At 46.0% G+C, this 20,796-nt stretch overlaps 1 protein-coding gene across 15 annotated transcripts in view; it reads left to right on the top strand.

Annotated features, from left to right (window-relative positions):
- Positions 1-20,796, top strand: part of PTPN3 (protein tyrosine phosphatase non-receptor type 3) — a 108,323-nt gene that overhangs the window by 72,379 nt on the left and 15,148 nt on the right. For all 15 annotated transcript variants that reach the window (XM_026506044.4, XM_057313660.1, XM_048223138.2 and 12 more), the window contains 5 exons: positions 3,795-3,981; positions 4,154-4,231; positions 5,527-5,583; positions 6,606-6,762; positions 9,196-9,356. In XM_026506044.4, the coding sequence (XP_026361829.3) occupies positions 3,795-3,981; positions 4,154-4,231; positions 5,527-5,583; positions 6,606-6,762; positions 9,196-9,356 (640 nt within the window). The remainder of the gene's footprint in view (positions 1-3,794; positions 3,982-4,153; positions 4,232-5,526; positions 5,584-6,605; positions 6,763-9,195; positions 9,357-20,796) is intronic.

Genomic DNA, 20,796 nt, shown 5'->3' with positions numbered 1-20,796 from the left:
TTCTAGCTCCTCACACTCCCGTTTCGGCCACAGCTGGGGAACATCAGCATCTCTTGAGAGCTTGCTGGAAATGTGAACCTCAGGCCCACCCCATGCCTGCTGGCTCAGAGTCTGCCTCTTAACAAGATCCTCAGGGACCTATATGAACGTGACGATCTCAGTAGCTCTGAGCTTGCAGAAGCGGAGAACTATGTAGCCCACCTTTTCCCCTCCGCTTCCAGGTGACCGAGTGAATTCTGTGCTCTTCCAGAGTAATTCAGCCAAGCCCAGCTACTTCAGTAAGGTGGTTTTCTTCTTCATTCACTCAGCACCTTGCTTGAGCTCTCGTGGCATGCCTGGCTGGGTGTTACATGCACTAGGATAGGAGAAAAGAGAGGAAGAGGGCGAAGGTCTCTCCCAACCTGAAGAAGCTCATAGACTCGAGAGAGAAACAGGACAGCAAATGGCCCCTGTTCTGTCATACCACACAGCAAACGCCTCCTCACAGGGCACCCAGTTAGAGCCGGGATGCCCTCCGTGGAGCACCGCTTTGCTCCCTTTAACAACCTTGAGGGTGCAGGTCATTGTCCTTTTGTAGGGTTTCGGGAAGCATGGCATAAAAGCATCACGATGCAGGAGTCTTTCCTTCATGGGCAGTCCTACCATTTATAATTTCCTTAGCATTGCTTCTCTTCTGAGAAATGAATTCTGGCATGGCTTTGTTTCTCATACCTGTAGTCGGTGGCCCATTCCGGAAGCATCTGTTTCCTGAAGGTGAACACCCTTTGGTCTGCCTGTCAGTCTGTCCTTGCCCCTGTCTCCTCAGGGAGCTGGAGGTGGGCAATCCTTCCCTGGCTGCTCTGGCTCCCAGACAGCAGTGACAGTCCCCCCCCCCACTGCATCCCCCCTCCTCTGACAGGTGCCCCCTTCCTGCCTCGGGGACAGACCCTCTTCCCAGTTATTGGCTTTGTCAGCCCGCACTGGCTTCTTGCTTTGGCTCATCCTGCCCTTTCTTCACTCCTTTCCCTGGAATCCAGGTACCCCTGGGAGCTCCCCTCGTCCCTGCTCACCCACGAGGCTCTCTCTCAGGAGCACCTCACATTCTGCCCCAAGGAGGGAGGAAGCCCACTCGGTTTGGCGTCTTGGCTCCTGGTATCTTTGTGCTGCATCCAGCTGCCACGTTCTTGTTGCTTCTCGTTAGATGTCCTCCTCACCATCTGTCTGTCCATCCTCCACGCTGAGCAGAACGTTACTGCAGCCTACAGGGAACGTCTGTACATAGTTGATCAGCCAAAAAAAAAAAGATCGTCATATGTTTAATAAATTGCTCTCTAAAAGTAACCTCTCCATCCCTACTTAGAAAATAGGTTTGGGCACATAATGACTTGGAGTATATTATTTTTAGCACTGTGGGCTGTGTTAGATAGACCGTTACATTTTATACTGAAAAAGAAAAATACTTTAAAACTTTATGTAATGTAAGCCACACATCCAAAGTGTAGAAATTAAATATAATGAATACAGAATTAGACTTTTCCTGAAATTAGTCTGTTCTCTTCTGCTTTGTCACTTTGTTCTTCTGTTTTTTTGTTTATATGCCCTTCACCCTTTCTGTCGCCATCACCCTCCAGAGTCGTCCAAACATTTGAAGTGTGTTTGCTATTTGCAACTTCATATTAAAGGTTCAGCTCCACCCTTAGAACTGGAAATAGTGTTTCCTAAACTGGGTTTGGCTTGATTTTTGTCTGGCGACTGCCAACAATTGCCCCTCCTGCCACTAGGGGGCGCTCATATAAACATGAACCGGGCCGAGTTACCCTATGTGGGGTAATTTTTTTAAAGCTTTGAGTAAATTAAAGATTCGTTCATTTTCACTCTGAAAATTTACCACTGGTATACAGCTTCACTTCAAAAATATCCTGTCTCTGAAATTCGTTCCCATCCGTAGCACCCTTCCCTCACCAGCAGCTCGAAAGCCATAAGGCCAAACTCTTGTCTTGCATATTGCTGTTATTTCTACACTGGTCTGTCACTGAATTTTTATATTCACATAAATTGAGATTGTGAATTATTGTGTGAATATGATACAGATTTTATATTTAGAGTAAGATAATTCGAACTTGCTAGGAAATAGAGAAGCCCCAGTTTAATGAAAAATCCACAGAGAAGGGTTCGAGATAAAAATTTAATGAGGCAGCAGCAACCGTCTCTTGTCTATTATGTGTCACTGAATGCCTTGTCTCCTCTCCTCTGTCATCTTTTAAGTCCATTTGAGGTTAGAATGTGGCAGAGTCTGTAGAAGGTAAGGAAAACCCTGTATTCTTTAGGCATTTTAAGGCATCTTTTGCTAGGCCTGTGACTCTTGAGGGGGTGTGGTGTGGGTGTGTGTGATGCAGAGAAGTCAAGTGTCCTACACAGTGACAGCCAACATGGTTAATCCCTGTGGCCCTCTGTGGTGGGGAGGAGGGGGTCTTAAGAACACACTTGGTGTGGCCTGGAGAAGAAAGAGATGCTCAGGGACCCAGGTCCATCAGATTCTGTATGTTAAGTGACTTCCCCCTTGGGCAAGTCACTCAGCTTCTCTAGACCCTAGTTTCTTCATCTGTAAAATGGAAGTTGGACCAGAGGACTTGAGAGGTCTGTTCAGTTCTCATAATCTGTACGAAGACAGCACTGTCTAGTAGAACTTCCTGTGCTGGGGACGCCTAGGTGGCTCAGTTGGTTAAGCGTCTGCCATCAGCTCAGGCCATGATCCCAGGGTCCTGGGATCGAGTCCCACATTGGACTCCTTGCTTGGAGGGAGCCTGCTTCTCCCTCTGCCTGTCGCTCCCACTGCGTCTGTTCTCTCTCTCTCTTTCTGACACATAAATACATAAATCTTAAAAAAAAAAAAAAAAAAAAAAAAAAAACTTCCTGTGCTGATGGAAATGTTCTGGGGGCGCCTGGGGTCTTCAGTTGCTTAAGCATCTGCCTTTGGCTCAGGTCATGATCTCAGGGTCCTGGGATCGAATTCTGCATCAGGCTCCCTGCTCAACAGTGAGTCTGCTTCTCCCTCTCTCTCTCCCTCTGCGCGCTCTCTCTCTGTCTCGAATAAATGAATAAAATCTTTAAAAATAATAAAAGGTAAATAAATAAAATCTTTAAAAAAAAAATGTTCTGTAACCGTGCTGTCCAGAACAGGAGCCACAAGCCTCGTGTGGCTTTGAGATGTGACTGATGAACCAAGGAGCTTCCTAATCTTCGTTTAAATGTGAATGGCCGCAGGAGGACATGTATTAGAGGGAAAAAAGTATAATCTCATTGGAGGCAATTAATGGGGATCACAGGCAAATAATGCAAACTAGGATTAATGTGAACTGTCTTGGATGTGGAACATTAGTCCCATTTGGCAGGGGGTGGGGGTGTTAGCCAAGAGTCCTCCTGACACAGAGCTGCCAGCAGGAATGGGATGGAAGGAGAAAGCTTTCAGAAAGGATGGAGGCATGCATCTGAGTGAGCTTCAGTAATTAAGCCACTAGAGTAGCTGGCACATCTGTCACCTTCAGACCAGCTGGGAAGGGAGCTGAGTTTTCAGCAGCTCCTGGATCCTTCTTGCCCTCCTGCCCATTTTCCCCAAAACTAAAGGTGATGATACTGAGGTCGGGCAAGGGCGGCCCGTGGACCCCAGGTGTGCCAGAGCCCTGGGATTGGAGCTCTCCTAAGGTCACAGGGCTTCATGACAGCCTTGGGATGCCAGGCCCCGACAGTCAATAATGCTTGCTCTGCTAAAATGTTAATCCAGTTATTAAGATATCTCCTCCTTCCCCATAATGAAGGAGTATATCCGAGAACAATCCAGCACAAAGCTGCCTGACCCAGAAGTCATCCAGTTCCGTGTCTCCATCTTCAAATGCTCCAGGCTCCTGCTCACCAGACGGCGTCGATCAGCAGTTCTTAGAGGATTTCCACAGGGTGACCAAAGGGGGCTCCACCGAGGACTCCAGCCAGTACTACTGTGACAAGGTGGGCGAGCTCGGGTCCTGGGGCACCGGGGTGGCCAGGCGACCAGCCAGGCTTCCCTGCGCCGAGGCGCCTTATGGACAATTTAAGTAATTAGAACCAAGAGAAAATACCTCCTCACCACCCACAGGAGAGAGAAGTAACATAATTAATCATTTTTTGCCATGTTTTCCAGAATGATAATGGTGATGGCTACTTAGTTTTGATCCGTATTACACCAGATGAAGATGGAAAATTTGGATTTAATCTGAAGGTATGTTGTGTGTCTTTATAAGGAAGCCGTCTTTAGATGGCTTTTAAGTTTCCATTAGGAGTGTGCTGCATGTGTAAGACTACATTAGGAAACTGGCTCAGCCCTCAGAATCGGGCTTTTTTAATGTGGCCACAGCACTGCCTCACACCAAGGGCCTCCTCTGTGCTTGGTGCTCTCTGTGCCTGTCTTTATGTTACCTCACTGAGTGCTTATAATGGGTGAATGCGGTTTTTTTTTTTAAGATTTTATTTATTTATTTGACAGAGACAGCCAGCGAGAGAGGGAACACAAGCAGGGGGAGTGGGAGAGGAAGAAGCAGGCTCACAGCGGAAGAGCCTGATGTGGGGCTCGATCCCAGGACTCCGGGATCACGCCCTGAGCCGAAGGCAGACGCTTTACGACTGCGCCACCCATGAATTTGATATTTTTAAACCCATTTTATAAATACGTGAATTTGATATTTTTAAACCCATTTGATAAATGTGTACTAAGACTCAGAGAGATGACACACAGTTGGCCAAGTAGATCTACCTCCAGAAGAAGGGTTTTTGAGGGAACCCATCAGCATCACTAAAGCCAATGAGAGAGAATAGCAGCGCAAGTTACAGGGCCATTTATAGAGCCTTCACCCACCTCTGCCTGCTTTGGCCCACAAGTCCTGTCCCATGTTTGTGCAAATAAAGTTTTATTGGAATGTGGCCACACCCATTCATTTACAAATGGTTTGCAGCTACCTTGACACTTTGGTGGCAGAGTTGGGCTGTTGGAACAGAGCCCTCTCTCCCATACCTAAAATACTTAGCCTCGGGCCCTTTGCAAAGTTGACTAACCCCTCTCTAGAACAGAATGAGGGCAGGTGGTCTCCGCTGCCCATCCCCACAGCTGCCGCCATGGACTCCCCTTCCTGTACCCCAGCACCCCGCTGAGGACCTGCCCTCGCATCCTGTGATTTTTCCTACAGCTTCTCTCTCCAATGCTGAAAACTCCCTTTCCAGCAGCACTGTGCTTTTGGAGTCCTCTGGGGATGTTTGCATTTTTAAAAAGAAGCTTGACCCTCCAAGCATATCTTTAGTTCATGGAACGTGGGGATGGCAGTGAGAGGCTTCTGAGCAGTCCTCTGGTTATCCCACTAGACCCCACGGGGTCAGAACCCTTGTAATCCCGAAAGGATGCCAACCCCTGCGATTAGATTAGGTTAAAGTGAAGTTTGAGCCCCCCCGTATCAGCGATATCTGCGTGTCTTTGTTGCTATGAGCTATTCAAGTGTTCTGTTTTTTAATTTAACATGTTTATAGGGAGGAGTGGATCAGAAGATGCCTCTTGTGGTGTCAAGGATAAACCCGGAGTCACCTGTAAGTGAGCACATTTTGTTCTCTCCTACGTTTGTTTTCTGTTAAATCTAATGTTTCTATTTCTGTGTGCTATTTCTTGATCAGCAACAAAGAGTGTGTGTCAGTGCATGCATATAGATGGAAAGAAAGAATGGAACCCATGTTTTTTCCAGAATTTTGCTGGTCATTGTAGCACCAACATCACCTGAGAACTCATTAGAAATGCAGAATCTCAGGGTCCGCCCCAGACCTCCTAAACCAGAATTTGCATTTTTAACAAGATTCCTGGGTGATTGGTGTGCACATTAAAATTTAGAAGTACTCTCAAGAAAAGGAAACTGAGGCCCAAAGAATGTTGCTCTGCTCGTTCTGTGCAATGGACCCACCGTCCTACCACCAGGTGGGATGCCCTCTGACCTCTGTCTAGGCCTCCTCAGAAGAGGATTTGCTTTTCTAGAGCAGTGAGCAGCAAAGAGTCACTGCGTCTCCTAAGAAGGAACCAGGTTGGAGGTTACTCGTAAGTGGTCCTTAAGCACGTAGTTTACTTTTTCTTACTGCTTATGGCCTCTTCAAATTAAGAGGCTTCTGTTCCTACACTGTTCAGTGCATTGCTTTTCTCCATGCTCGTTTCTGCCTTTGGTGTTATGCTGACAAAGGCTTTCTCCATTGCAAGGTAGACAAACACTCATGTTTGGCTGACAAATCATTTTCTAACAGCACATCCAGAAAACAAAAGCTCAGAAGCCTCACAGTTACTATGTTACAGTAATACGTGAAGGTTGGCTATCTTAGAGAAGTGGCTTCGGTAAGTTTCATAGCTTTGTTTTGAAATGCTGCATGACCCACGTCGTAACCGTTTACAATCCCACAACCGGCGACCATGTCAGCACAGCAGCGGATATAAAAGTAATGGCGCGGTCGCACCCGAGGGAGAAGAGAATTTGAACATGGTCTCAAGTGTCTGGGCTCTGAGAGCATCCGTGTCCTGCCCTTGAGGATTGTGTTATGGTAACCGAAGAAACTCGCTTTTCCTCTCTACCCAGGCAGACACCTGCATTCCTAAGCTGAACGAAGGGGATCAAATCGTGTTAATCAATGGCCGGGACATCTCAGAACACACCCATGACCAAGTGGTGATGTTCATCAAAGCCAGCCGGGAGTCCCACACGCGGGAGCTGGCCCTGGTGATCAGGAGGAAAGGTAACCGCCGCCGCAGGGGAGGAGCCACGGGGCCGTGGCGAGGTGGGGCCCTGTCTGGCCCGTTCCGTGGTTTTGAAAATGTTGAGCTTGTAGACAACATTGGAAAATCCAGAACTTTCGCCTCACAACCAGGATGTGGGACTCCTCACTTGAAAAATGTGAAGATCTGCCCACGCGGGGCCCAGCCCCTCATGGCCAGCCCTCTGGAGGTAGGCAGCACCCACCCACCCCCTTTATGCGGGACACGAGCCCTGATCCCTGCCAGGCCGGCCCCCCGGCATCATGTCCCTCTCTCAGCTGCCCGGCCCTGCAGACATTGGCGTTTTCGGCCCCTTCACAAAGGGTTGGGTTCTGCTGAAGTCAGTAGAGCAGAGTAGGGCGGGAGTCTGGCTGTGCCCCGGTTATCCTACCTCCACTGCTACTGGGTTGAGGGACCTCGAGCAAGTTTCTTGCCCAGCCCGTGCTTTGGCTCCCTCTGATGCAGAGTGAGGGTTCAACGACAACTCCGTCACGGGGTTCTTGTGAGGACGAGCTGATGCTTACACTTGGAAAGCACCTAGAATGCTTCCTGATACCTGGCGGGCGTTTGAAGGACGGCTTCTCTTAAATACCATTGTTGTTGTAAAACAAGCCAAGTCTTTGAATCCTTCCGCCCAGGTTTAAAATACTGAAGGGAGATGAAGTGTGTGACTCGAGGCCCAGCTGCGCATCTGGGTTCCGCTGCACAGGTGTCTCCGCCCAGCCCCCAGACCCCGGCATGCCTGCTGTCCCTCTGTCCCCATACACGTCCGAGCCCAGACCTGGCCTGCGTCTCTGAGGCCTCACCCGATCTCTCCAGATCCCTCCCGCCCCACCCCCGCCAACTGCCAGTGCCACGCCTGGCCACGGCCGGTGTTCAGGAGCCATAGCTGCTGATGGCTGTGCAGCACCGGCCAAAGGGCCTTGCGCCCTGCGCGTTGCTTTACACCACACTCTTAGAAGGTCAGGACGTGTCCCCAAGGGAGGGAATAAGGAAACCAAGTCACAGCCTGGTTAATTTGCCCTGCTGCCAGGTGACGGGAAACAGAGGAATGGGGAGCAGGCCTCCTCACAGGGTGCACCCCGGGCGTGCGGGCCATCCTAGGGGCCAGGACTGCAGTCCTCGGGCCAGGCCAGCGATGGGAGTCCTCCACCGGCCCGTGACAAGGGGCTGGCACTGGTCTGAGAGGAAAAAATGGATGTTTGCAAACTGTTAGAGCTAAAAGGGCAGTGCCACTGGCTGTCTAGAACTAATGATAATAAGTTCATTCTTTAAATAAACATTTAAGTAAAAATGAATTGATTGAAAGAAAGATAAGTAAACAGCATAGCGAGTAGCAGACATAACAAATCATATCCTCACAAAACAGCAGAAGATATGTGCATCCAGGGTCTGTGGAAAGAATGTGGTCTTTTGGATCAGAGACATGTGGACTGACTGGACTCCTGTGTGTGTCCCCCTCAGCCCCCTGATAGTCTGGGGTCACTTTGGACACTTCAGACAACTTCTTCACCCTGATAGTCCATTTTCCTCATCTGTAAAATGGGGACAATGGCAGCTAGTTCAGCATTCAGTTCAACCATGTGGGGAAAATGCCATGGTTGTTAATTTCCCTCTCCTTTCTTGTTGTTCTGAAGGCAGTAGGGAGCCATTGAAGGCTTTTGAGTAAGAGAGTGACTTCCCTTCCTGGGTAGAAAGGGAAAATTCAGAGAGGATCCCAAAGTTTCCGGTTTGGGAGATTGGAGAAGAGAGTGGCAGTGGCCAGAAAGAGACATGTGACTCTGGGGAGGAAGTTAGTGCAGGGGATGGGGGAGATCCCAGGTTTGTCTTTACCCAGAGGAGTCTGATGTGAAGGGAGAATGTATACTGACGAGGTAGGACTGAACCCAGAGGAGGTGTTAGGACTTGATACATTGACTTGGGAGCCTCCCACCTAAAGATGGCGTCAAGGGAGAGGTTGACTGGGCTCTGTGGGGCAATGGGGTCATAGAGTGCCCATGAGAAATCCTTGTTTTAAGGGAGCAAATGAAAGGGACCTGAGAAAGAAGCGGGGAGGGGAGACAGTTGGGTAGAAGAATAACCTGGTCAGAGAGGACAAAGGTGGAGAAAGTTAGGTTTCTTTAAAAACATGCTTTCCCTTCCTCCCACCTTTGTCAAAAGGCTCTGAGTACAAAACGCCGTCATTTAAAACTAACCAAAAAGATTAGTATGTCATTTTGTATAATTAGCACTCACGGAATCATTGAAGAAGTAGTGTCTTTGGTGAAAGTGATTACCGTGAGCTTAATCGTTTAATAAGCTGTTTTAAACCATCTGCATTCAGGTGCTGTAAGTATAATTTTTTTTTTTTGAGGAAACGGATCAACCAGAACCTTCCTACCCCTGCCACACACACTCTTTCTTGTTCACTGCAGCTGTGCACTCATTCGCTGACATCAAATCTGAAGATGAACTGAACCAGCTTTTCCCAGAGGCCATTTTCCCCATTTGTCCAGAGGGTGGGGACACCTTGGAGGGATCCATGGAACAGCTAAAGAAGGGCCTTGAAAGCGGGACAGTGCTGATCCAGTTCGAGGTAAGAGACCTCGAGGGCCACGTCCTGGGCCTGTGGGGAAGCCACAGCAGCCTCAGTGCCTCAGTGGGCTGCTCAGTTGCTGGTGTGTGACCAGAGTCACCAGGCAGCCCGTGCTCGTCGTGGGAACACAGTGCGGGCCCCGAGCATAGGGCAGCGCAGCGGGCCTGGAAAGCCGGGGAGGGGACCACAGCCTGGTGCTGAACTCTGCCTCACCCTCTTGTCTAGTAATGCTCGGTAGTCATGGAGAAACATGTCAGAAATCAAGGAGGAGGGACTCTTGAGTGTATTTAGCTGCCAACACAGAAGCTCGAAATGCTCAGCTGTAGAAGGTGCTGGAGAGGCAGTGTGGGTGAGGCCCCACCAGACACCCTCTGTAGTTCGGAGCAGGTAGCGTCATGGATGAGGGCAGAGTGGCTGGCCTGCCCAGGTTCCCCCAGAACCGTGTGACCAGGAGTAGAATCCAGAGTCTGACCCTGTCTTCCTTCCCCAGGAGGGGCCTCTAATCACGGGATTGAGACTGTGACAGAGGCAGACGCAGGGCCCTCGCAGAACGAAGCAGGAACAAAGCCAATTCTGTTTTTAAGTCCATTGTGTTGATCGCTAACGGAGTGAATGGAGTGTGTTTATCTCCCAAATTTTTTAAAGGTAGAAGAAGTGTCGTTCACACAATAAAAGATAACAGAAGAGCGCAAAGAAGCCTAACATAGACCGTTAAAATAGATCATGATTAACGACAGCATACACAGCCTGGATTCATAAATTAGGAAAGAGTCCAGGTTCGATTCAAAAACACAAGTCCGCAATGCCATTTTTAATTGGAAAGCTGTAGAAAGGGAAAAGTCACAGGAGAAAAACTAAGAAGTTTGTCAAATGCACGTGGTCACATATTGATTCAGAAAAGCATGAGTGGTGTGACTATCAAACAGGAAACACTGTAAACAAAGAATCTTAAGGGAGAGAAAAGTTTATAATGGCATAAGGAATAGAATGTAAATAATATATGTTATTAGAGCGGTGTGTGTCTGAACAACAGTAGAAAGTGTAAAAACCCGCAAGTAAAAGGCGAAGATAATAAACCCCACCCCGAAAAACAAAAAATAACTGCGTATCTTGTGGAAATGAAATCAGGGTAAGAGGGGAGGAAAAATACAATTACTTGGTAGAATTGATAGACATATACTGAGTATCTACAGAGAGAAATAGCCCTTTCTTCCGGCGTCCTGCAGGAGGCTGTGTTGACTTAAGGTTTTGAATGAAGAAAATGTAGAGGTTGTCTGGCCGTGAAATTGCAAAAAAAAGTTCAAAATTGAAATACATATTTTAAACACTGTAAAGCTCAACATTTTTAACACTCTCCGAAGTAATGGAAACAAGGAGAAGGTGAAAGGCAGTTACAGAATATGAATAAATGTTTAGCATCAGAGGGGACAGGAAAGGCAGGGAGGCACTGTGGAGACACCCGTTCAGCAAGTGTGTATTGGGTATTTACCATGTGCCAAACACTGGGTCAGGAACATAACGAGGGAAAGAGAATTTCTGGCTCCAAGCAGCCAAAGGTCTGATATTGGTATATTTGGAGGACGTATCATGAGTCCCAGAAACAGCTGAAGACCAAGGTAGGGGGGCGCCTGGATGGCTCAGTCAGTTAAGCATCTGCCTTCGGCTCAGGTTCGAGCCCGGCATCGAGCTCCCTGCTCAGCAGAGAGCTGCTACTCCCTCTCCCTCCGCCTGCTGCGCTGCCTACTTGCGCTCACTCTCTCTCCGTCAAATAAAGAAATAAAATCTTAAAAAAAAAAAAAAAAGGCCAAGGTAGGGCAAGATTTCCTTACATAGTAGATGTATGTTCCGTAGGAAATGGAGGTGAGGGGCTTCGAGGAGGTCGTCTGGGGTGAGATGTATTAAGATGGATGGGATTAAGTGTGGAGAGAAGGTCATTCCAGGAAGGTCACAGCATGAATGCCGACTAAGCTCCTACAGTGTCATGTAGCACAGGGAAACACGCCTACCTGGGTTGTGCAATGCCCCAGGAGTCCTGGAGAGTCTCCAGGTGTTGGGAGTCCTGCCATCACACAGTTTGTCCTTGATCGGATTGTCCACAAGGAGGCACTGTGGGCTCTCAAAGAGGGAAAGTGCTTAACTATGGTCTTACACTGTGCTCCAGAAAACCCCCTCCACTCAGCTGACTCCACTTTGGTTTCACATGTGGGAATCCCACATGAGATTTTCCTTGAACACTGTCCACTGACCTTCATTGAGAAGTTTAAAAATACTTGCGAGAGGAGTACCCACTATGCCCTGTGGCTTTGAGTAGCATCTCTCAAAGGCTGACCCACGGACCGCCTGTATGGGCATCACCTGAGGAGCCTGTGAAACGGGGCCCGGCCCGCAGCTGCTGGGTGAGCCGCACGGGGACAGGGCCTGGCTGTTGGTCGTCCTCACAGGGAGGGCAGGAGGTTCCGAAGCACAGGCTGACCCGGGGAACCGCCGCGTGGAGATTGTACCACCACTGTCCACGCAGAGTCTCGTCTTTAGAGCTTAGAGTTGGACTGCAGCATAAGGAGCGGAGAACATAGAAATGTTAGGGTTAAATTTTAGTGTGCGCACGTTTCATTTAGTCTGTACGTTTCCTAGAGATGGAGTAGGAAGACCCTCTCTTTGACCACTCTCGTTTGCGGAAGACAGAACGCCAGACCCGCTCTGTGCTGGAGCTGGTGGGGTGCATGGAGCCCTGCCTCCCCAGTCTCCCCGCACGGCCCCGCAAGGAGCCCTAGAGTGTGGAACGTAATGTAACGACCCCCTATTACAGAAGGGGGAGGACGTCTCCCCTGGCTGCTAGAGGGGAGCCACGCAGGATCAAACAGGAGACTACGACAGAGGGAAACCTTGTATTGGGCACTTGGTATGTGCCAGGTGCTTTATGGGCATCGCCTCACAGAACTGTCGTCCCCGCAGTATAGATGGAGAGTCAGAGTCTCAGAGAGCGTGTTGCACGGGAAATGGTTCGGCCCGATTGGAACCAGACAGGCTAACTCAGAAGCCTGTTCTCTTAACAAGTATACAACTTTTGGAAACAACAAAGTGCTATTTACGTGTGGGAGTTGTGATTAGAATAGTACAGCGTGAGAGCTAGAAAAGATCTGAGAAGCAATCTACACAGGGCCAGACTTTAAATCCTGTGTGACCTCAGGCAGCATGTCCCTTTCACCTGTCTGTACCCCCTACTTCCCCATCTGTAAATTAGGTATCTCATGGGTTGGTTGTAAGGGTTAGATGAGATAAATAGTGCGTTGCTTAGCATGTGGTAGGAATGCCATAAAGAGTAACGACTGTAATTATTTATGGGGGAAAAAAATAGGCTCAGTCTCCGTACAAGAAGTGGTCACGTCTGCTGGGTTTGGAACCCTGGGCCGTCTGACTCCAGAATCTTGGCTGTTCTGGTTTTCCACCTGCTCCCCGGTGCCATGGGCAGATGGCAGCATATCTGACGGGGACTGTGCTCTGGACAGGAGCAGAAGGAAGGGGCTGGTCCCTAGCAGGTGCCCTTGCCACCCACGTCACGACACCAAGAGCCTGCCCTGGGGTAGCTGGGCGGTGGATGGAATCCTCCCCCACCCCCGCGGTGGCCAAGCTGGTTTTCAGCGAAGCTTGTTTTAAAGTATTTTTTCATTAGGGGAATTCCCCGTCCCTCCCATGGCTTTTGATAAACAATTACTAATGTGTTCCAGAAAGCATTTGGTCCCAGCTGTAATAAAATCACACTTAATAATTATTAGCATTTGTGTAGCACTTTGGAATCTGCCAAGTATGTTTCACATATGTTGTCTCTGTTGATTCTCGCAACTTTAGGATGGCGCCTTTATAGATGGAGAAAATGAGGCTCGGGGGTTGGGGACTTGTTTGTGTTAAATAGCTGGTAGGATAGAGGTGGGATTAGCGTCTGTGTCAAAATCTAGTCAGTGTCAGAACTCACCGTCGCCGGGTGCCCCCCAGTTCCTCACCCAGCCTCCAACCTGAGCCCTTCCCTCCCGGAGCCACCCTGCATGAGCTACCCCATGTGAGCAGAGTGGCATCAAACTGCCTGACTCCTCTACCTGGTTCAGCCAAGCTTGGGCGTCGCTCTGTCTCATGTCAAGGGGAAGATTTAGGGTTTGCATGGTTCCAAGTCTTACCATCTCCGGGATGCTGTTTTGTTAAGGAAATCGTTAAGTTGGCCCCAAGTTCATGCTTCCTGAAGGAAACCTGTGGCTCATTTCATGCTTTCCCTTTGTTGACCATTCTATTTAAGCAAGGGAAGGGTTCCTTTGAGAACCAGTTTTCCCAGCAAAGCACCTTTGTGCCCATCTCCATCCAGTGACCAGGTGGCTTGCAACTTCCCTGCCTCCTTGTCCAGTGAAGACAGGCTTTTGGAGTGAGATTGATAGGAAGTGAACCTCTCTCCTCCCTCTCCGCACTGACAGGAGCAGAGGCTACAGGACTCCACCAGAGACCACGTCCAGCTCAGAAACTGCCACCCACTCCACTCCAGCATGTTCCTCCTTTACAAAACTAGAAGCCCATCTTTTTCTCTCTTCTGATCCATCTTCCCTGAAGTCCCTCCTATATCACTCTTATAGGAAACATCCATTAGTGTCAAAACAAGTGACTCACTGGCTCCTACGATTACTATAAAAGTTGATGTGGAAGGACTAAGATAGCTGAAGACTTAATGAGAGGTTTAAATTGACACACGTAGAAATTAGTGAAGGCAATTATACCTTCAAGATTAGAATTCATACCTTAAAAAAAAGCATTTAAGAATTTTTCCAGATTTTTTTTTCTTTAAGGAAAACAGTCTGTAATGTGTGGAATACCTGGAGCAAGTGTGAGGGCTTTACATTTCAAATTCCGGAAGCCCATTTTAAGGGAGGTGTCCCCCCAACTCATTATCATGTATTTACCTGTGAAAGGGACTGGAAAGAATACTTAATTCTGCAGTGGGATCTACATCGGGGATTGTGCGTTTCAAATAGCACTTTTGAAGGTCCCCAAATTCCTAGCAATAGTGTTAGTTTATTTCAGCAGACCTTTATGGGAATGTAGGGGGAGGCTCCGGGTCCCCTCCAGACAGTGTCCCTTGCCCTCTGGCTGGGTCAGGTACAAAGGAAACGGGGAGTCCCCAGTGTAGACAAAGACCCCTGAGTAGTGAATTACATCTACAGAGTACTACTAGGGAAACAGCCTTTCAGGGTCTTCATGAGAAAGGAGTTACCCCTGAACGGCCCCATGGCGCCTCTAGTCGTGCTTTTCTCAGTGGTCTGCACCCTTTGTTCAAAGCTGCAGGGCCCGCTCTTCCTTCACTCTGCACATTTGGATTGGGCACATACCGTGTGCCAGGTGCAGTGCTGGCCCAGGGTTTAGGGTGATGAAGCAAGATGCCTGCCTTCGTGGAGCCCGCCGTTGGGTGCTTGATACAGGAAGTAGGTCGTAAGCAGCTGTTTGAAAAATCATTGCCCTGCAGTCGATCCTAGTCATTGCTGAGGGCGTGAAAGGGAGTCTTTCTTCTGTTTGATCTCTCCTTGCCCATTGCCGCTTCATCTCCCACTCCTTTTCTTTTTTTTCCTTCGTCTTTTCCCTTCTTCTCCCTACTGCTGCCCCGCACCTTGGGTTCTCAGCCTTCAAGAATTGTCCATTTCTCTGGTCATAGAGTTGACGGGATGATCGATTCCCCTGTTCAAGGCCTTGCCAGCATCCACTGGTCAGAGCCCGTTGGGTGTCGGAAGCCTTCGTCTGAGGATGGTGACCAGATTGCACACCTTTTCTTGGACCCGTAGTCTGAGGGGATCAGAGTCCTCTCCTGATGCCCTCTCTCCAAAATTAGAAGACTTTTTCAAAGATGAAGCTTAGACTGGAAAACCACATCGCCTTACCCATCCCAGTCAGCCTGCATTGGAAAGGTCTAGCTTCTGCTGTTCAGCTGTCTTTGGAAGCCAGAGCTAGTGATATTGGTGCTCGTTTAAATATGGTTGTTCCGTAACAACCCATTCTCTGCTGGTCTTTTTATAATTTACCCTTAGTTCATAGCTTCTTAGAACTACACTCCAATAAGATGAGAACGAACCACTTTAAGATTTAAAAATCAATAGTTTTTAATAAAAATGTTTTTAAAAACATTAAAACTTCTAACCCTCTGCCCCTGGGACTCCCTCACCAGGCTCCTGGTTGCTCCCGTTTTAGGGCAGAATTGAAGGGATCTCTGGAGCTCTTGCTCGCCTCACACACCTTTCGCCTTGGAATAACCCAAGCCAAGTGTCCTTTTACGATGAGTAGTTCTTGCAAGAGCCTTGTCTGAATTCTGGATTTTGGTCTTAGTTCCTTTCCCTCCATTCCTGACCCTTCCGGAAACACATACCTGGGTATCCAGCACCTCACTCTCCACCCTAGACCACCCTTCGTATTTTCATAGCCTGCTGAGCAGCTCACAGGGTCTGGAGAAAAAGTCAGTAAATTAAAGGAAGTTGAAAACCAGCTCTTAACACCTTCAGAAGCGAAGTGGATGACTTGAAGCAGTTCAGCAGAAATAGGGCTCAGTGTTCACCTTGGCAAGGCGGACATGAGTATGAGCTTGTTGTCCTACTTTCTGAAGGCCCCCCAAATCATCTTCCTGTTCACCCAGCTTTTTGTAGAAGTTTGAAATTTTATATATAGATTTATTCTAGCTTTCCTTTTCTCATTCAGTCATTTGAATTTAAGAAATAATTTGACTGGGGCTCCTGGGTGGCTCAGTCGGTTGGGCGTCCGACTCTTGGTCTTGGCTCAGGTCATGATCTCAGGGTGGTAGGATTGAGCCAGTGTCAGGCTCCATGCTCAGCAGGGAGTCTGGTTGGGATTCTCCCTGATCGCTCGCTCTTACGTGCTCTTTCGCTGTCTCTCAAATAAATAAATCTTAAATCATTTGGCTGGAGGGGATGTGGGCAGGGGATGGGGTAAATGGGTGCATTAAGGAGGGCACTTGTGATGAGCACTGGGTGTTATATGTTTAGTGATGAATCACTAAACTCTACCAATATTGTACTGTATGTTAACAACTAGAATTTAAATGAAAGTTTAAAAAAAAAATTATTTGCATTGTAATAATTCAGGTAATTCGGAAATAGCCAAAGTAGCATTGTCTCCTCTCATCTTTTAGCTTCTTTCTCTTTCTTACAATTTACAAATAGCAGCTTGGTGCCTGTCCTTCCACAGTTGTTCTGGTGCTCATGCAGATATATTTTATACACAAAAGTGCACACACATATACATTATACACCCATTGTGTGTGTGTGCTGTTAAATATAAAAAGGATCACCACTTTATTCTGTAACTTGCATTCTTTGCTTAAAAATAGATGAATGAATATCCTTCCAAATCTGTACTTTAATCTTATTCTCTTCATTGCACATAATTTTGTGGTATGACTGTACCATAATTTAAGGCAACACTTCTCCTTGTTGGGAAATTTTCAGGCTGTTTCCAGTATTCTGCTAATGAAGAAATATTTTGCTGTGGGGAAATGTCTTTGATATGAATCTTTATGCATTCCTGTCAGATACAGCCCAGGGTGTGCACATTTAAAAATGTTTAAACACTGCTATTTTATTTTTATTTTAGTACCTTAACAATCTTATCAACAGATCATTACTGCCAAGATATATTTATATACTTACTGTAATTAAAGCCTTTTGCTGGATCTGTGTTTTTCTGCTAGACCATCTCAAGTTGATTACATTTACAATTTTATTGGGGGGGGAGGGAAATCTTTGAACCTCCGGCTTAGCTTTACTGATTATATTCACTTAATTGGATTTTACCTCCATGCAGTTAGTTAGTTGGAACCAAAAGGTCATTTGGGGAACTTTGACTCAGATAGTCTTCTTACAGTATCAAACCAAACCTTCCAATAAGTCATGAATTTATTTCTGGAATGGTCTCCATCTATGAAAGCTGGCAGACATTTAAGAAGTTGTTTAGTGGCTACTTGATTGTTATAAACTGAAATTGTGAAGTTCAGTAGCTGAGCTGGGGGAGAGATTGCAAATTCTAAACATCTGGTAAATGTATAAGACATGACACAATTATTGTTGCCAAAAATCTCAGTGCTAAATTCTCTCCTGGTGACTTCTGTGCAGCTTGCTTATTTAATGAAAAAAGAACTAATAAGAGAAGCAGACTCACAGAGGTCAGTTTGCAGAACAAGAAATACGATTTGCAAAAATACTGGCAGAAAATACTGTGCAACCTTCTTTTTCAAAGTGCAAACACACTGACGATGTTGGCCACAATTTGATGGACCAACCATTCTCATACACCTTGGTAGGGCAACTTAGTTATATGTATCAGAGTCCCTAAAAATATGTTTTGATGCAGTAATTCTCCTGGAAATTTATAAGAGTAAAAACATTGAAAACAGCCTAATCAAAAAGTAGAGTAAAAGTTAAATTATGTGGAACTTATAAATTAATCCAGTAAAAATCACTTTTTTAATGTAAAGAATATTTAGATTTAATGTCATGGGGAACTAGGCACTATAATAAGCAGGGGAAAACAGGCTTCAAAATTATCGTAGTATTTCCCAGAATACTTCTTCTGAGATGTGAGATCGTCCATGGCCTGCAAATGAGCTTGAGAAATGCTTAGCTAATCAGAATTAAATTAAGCTGAAGTACTGCAGGGCTGCTTCTTGGAGATTCATAGAACATAAGATGACTTGTATTTTCCAAATTTCTTTGACCTTGAAACTTTCTAAGGAATTCCTGTTAGCATCTTTCAAAACACTTGGGTTCCATAGAACATCGTATAGGAAGTGCTAATATGTAGTTGAGTCTCATTTTTAATTTTTAAAAGTGTATCTCTGTCTTATGTGTATACGTATGTACTTATGTTTATTTGTATACATGGATGCATAGAAAACTAGAGAAAACCTATGAAAAGGGTCATCTTGGGGGTTGTGAAATTACTGGTATTTTTTTTTCTCTCTCTACTAGTCTGAATTTCCCAGACTTTCTAGGGGAAGAAAAGAACACTTTCAATATTGAAGAAAAGTTGTGTTGTTTTTTTGTTTGTTTGTTTTACTTTATTTTTTTAATAAGTATTTTTTATTATGTTAGTCACCATATCATACATCATTAGTTTTTGATGTAGCATTCCATGATTCATTATTTGCATATAATACCCAGTGCTCCATGCAATACGTGCCCTCCTTAATACCCATCACCTGCCTATCCCAATGCCCCACCCCCCTCCCCTCTGAAGCCCTCAGTTTGTTTCCCAGAGTCCATAGTCTCTCGTGGTTCATTCTCCCTTCTGTCTACTCCCCCTTCATTCTTCCCTTCCTTCTCCTACCGATCTTCCTAGTTCTTATGTTCCATAAATGAGTGAAACCATATAATTGTCTTTCTCTGCTTGACTTATTTCACTTAGCATAATCTCCTCCAGTCCTGTCCATGTTGCTACAAATGTTGGGTAATTGTTCTTTCTGATGGCTGAATAATATTCCATTGTATATATGGACCACATCTTCTTAGTCCAGTCATCTATTGAAGGGCATCTCGGCTCCTTCCACAATTTAGCTATTGTGGACAATGCTGCTATGAACGTTGCGGTGCATATGGCCCTTGTCTTCACTATGTCTGTATCTTTGGGGTAAATACCCAGTAGTGCAATTGCTGGATCATAGGATAGCTCTGTTTTTAACTTTTTAAGGGACCTCCACACTGTTTTCCAAAGTGGCTGTACCAACTTGCATTCCCACCAACAGGGTACAAGGGAACCCTTTTCTACACATCCTCTCCAACATTTGTTGTTTCTTGTCTTGTCTATGTTTGCCATTCTAACTGGCGGAAGGTGGTATCTTAGTGTGATTTTGATTTGAATTTCCCTGATGGCTAATGATTTTGAACATTTTTCATGTGTCTGTTAGCCATTTGTATGTCTTCTTTGGAAAAGTGTCTGTTCATATCTTCTGCCCATTTTTTGATTTGATTATTTGTTTCTCGTGTATTGAGTTTGAGAAGTTCTTTGTAGATCTTGGATACCAGTCTTTTATCTGTAGTGTCATTTGCAAATGTCTTCTCCCATTCCATGGGCTGCCTCTTAGTTTTTTTGACTATTTCCTTGGCTGTGCAGAAGCTTTTTATCTTGATGAAGTCCCACAAGTTCATTTTTTCTTTTGTTTCTCTTGCCTCTGGAGATGTGTCATGAAAAAAGTTGCTGTGGCCGATGTCCAAGAGGTTGCAGCCTATGTTTTCTCCTCTAGGACTTTGATGGATTCCTGTCTCACATTGAGGTCTTTCATCCATTTGGAGTTTATCTTTGTGTATGGTGTGAGAGAGTGGTCAAGTTTCATTCTTTTGCATATAGCTGTCCAATTTTCCCAGCACCATTTATTGAAGAGACTCTTTTTTCCACTGGATGTTTTTTCCTGCTTCATCAAAGATAAGTTGCCCATAGAGCCGAGGGTTCATTTCTGGGTTCTCTGTTCTGTTCCATTGGTTTATGTGTCTGTTTTTGCCAGTACCATGCTGTCTTTGTGATCACAGCTTTGTAGTATAGCTTGAAATCAGGCAACGTGATGCCCCCAGCTTTTTTTGGATACTCCCTATGGAAAACCCAAAAGACTCCACCCCCAAATTACTAGAACTTATAGAGTAATTCAGTAGTGTGGCAGGATACAAAATCAATGCTCAGAAATCAGTTGTATTTCTATACACGAACAATGAGACTGAAGAAAGAGAAATTAGGGAATCCATTCCATTTACAATAACACCAAAAATCATACGTTATCTCGGAATTAACTTAATCAGAGATGTAAAGGATCTGTATTCTAGAAACTACAGATCACTCTTGAAAGACATTGAAGAAGACACAAAAAGATGGAAAAATATTCCATGCTCATGGATCGGAAGAATAAACATAGTTAAAATGTCCATGCTACCCAGAGCAATCTACACTTTCGACGCCATCCCCATCAAAATACCAATGACATTTTTCAAGAGCTGGAGCAAACAGCCCTTAAATTTGTGTGGAACCAGAAAAGGCCCCGAATCGCCAAGGAATTGTTGAAAAGGAAACAGTAGTGTTGTTTTTAAACTTTCATAAAGTTAATTTAAAAAAAAAACCACTGGTGAGGGGTGTCTGGGTGGTCAGTTTTGGGGAAACCACACAATGTGTCCAGTAGGGGCTCGTAGATGTGCAAAGATGGTTTTAATTGCATTTTTTTGCTAATAATTATACACACAGGGACATACCTCTTTAAATAAAGTTTACTGTTTTTACTGTGGAAACAGACTTCTTTTTTTTTTTTTTTTTTTTTTTTTAAAGATTTTATTTATTTATTCGACAGAGAGAGACAGCCAGCGAGAGAGGGAACACAAGCAGGGGGAGTGGGAGAGGAAGAAGCAGGCTCATAGCGGAAGAGCCTGATGTG

Source organism: Ursus arctos, unplaced genomic scaffold (genome assembly GCF_023065955.2).
Source record: "Ursus arctos isolate Adak ecotype North America unplaced genomic scaffold, UrsArc2.0 scaffold_18, whole genome shotgun sequence".
NCBI lineage: Eukaryota > Metazoa > Chordata > Mammalia > Carnivora > Ursidae > Ursus > Ursus arctos.
Note: the sequence above shows the minus strand (reverse complement) of the source record. Positions and strands in the feature narration are given on the sequence as shown.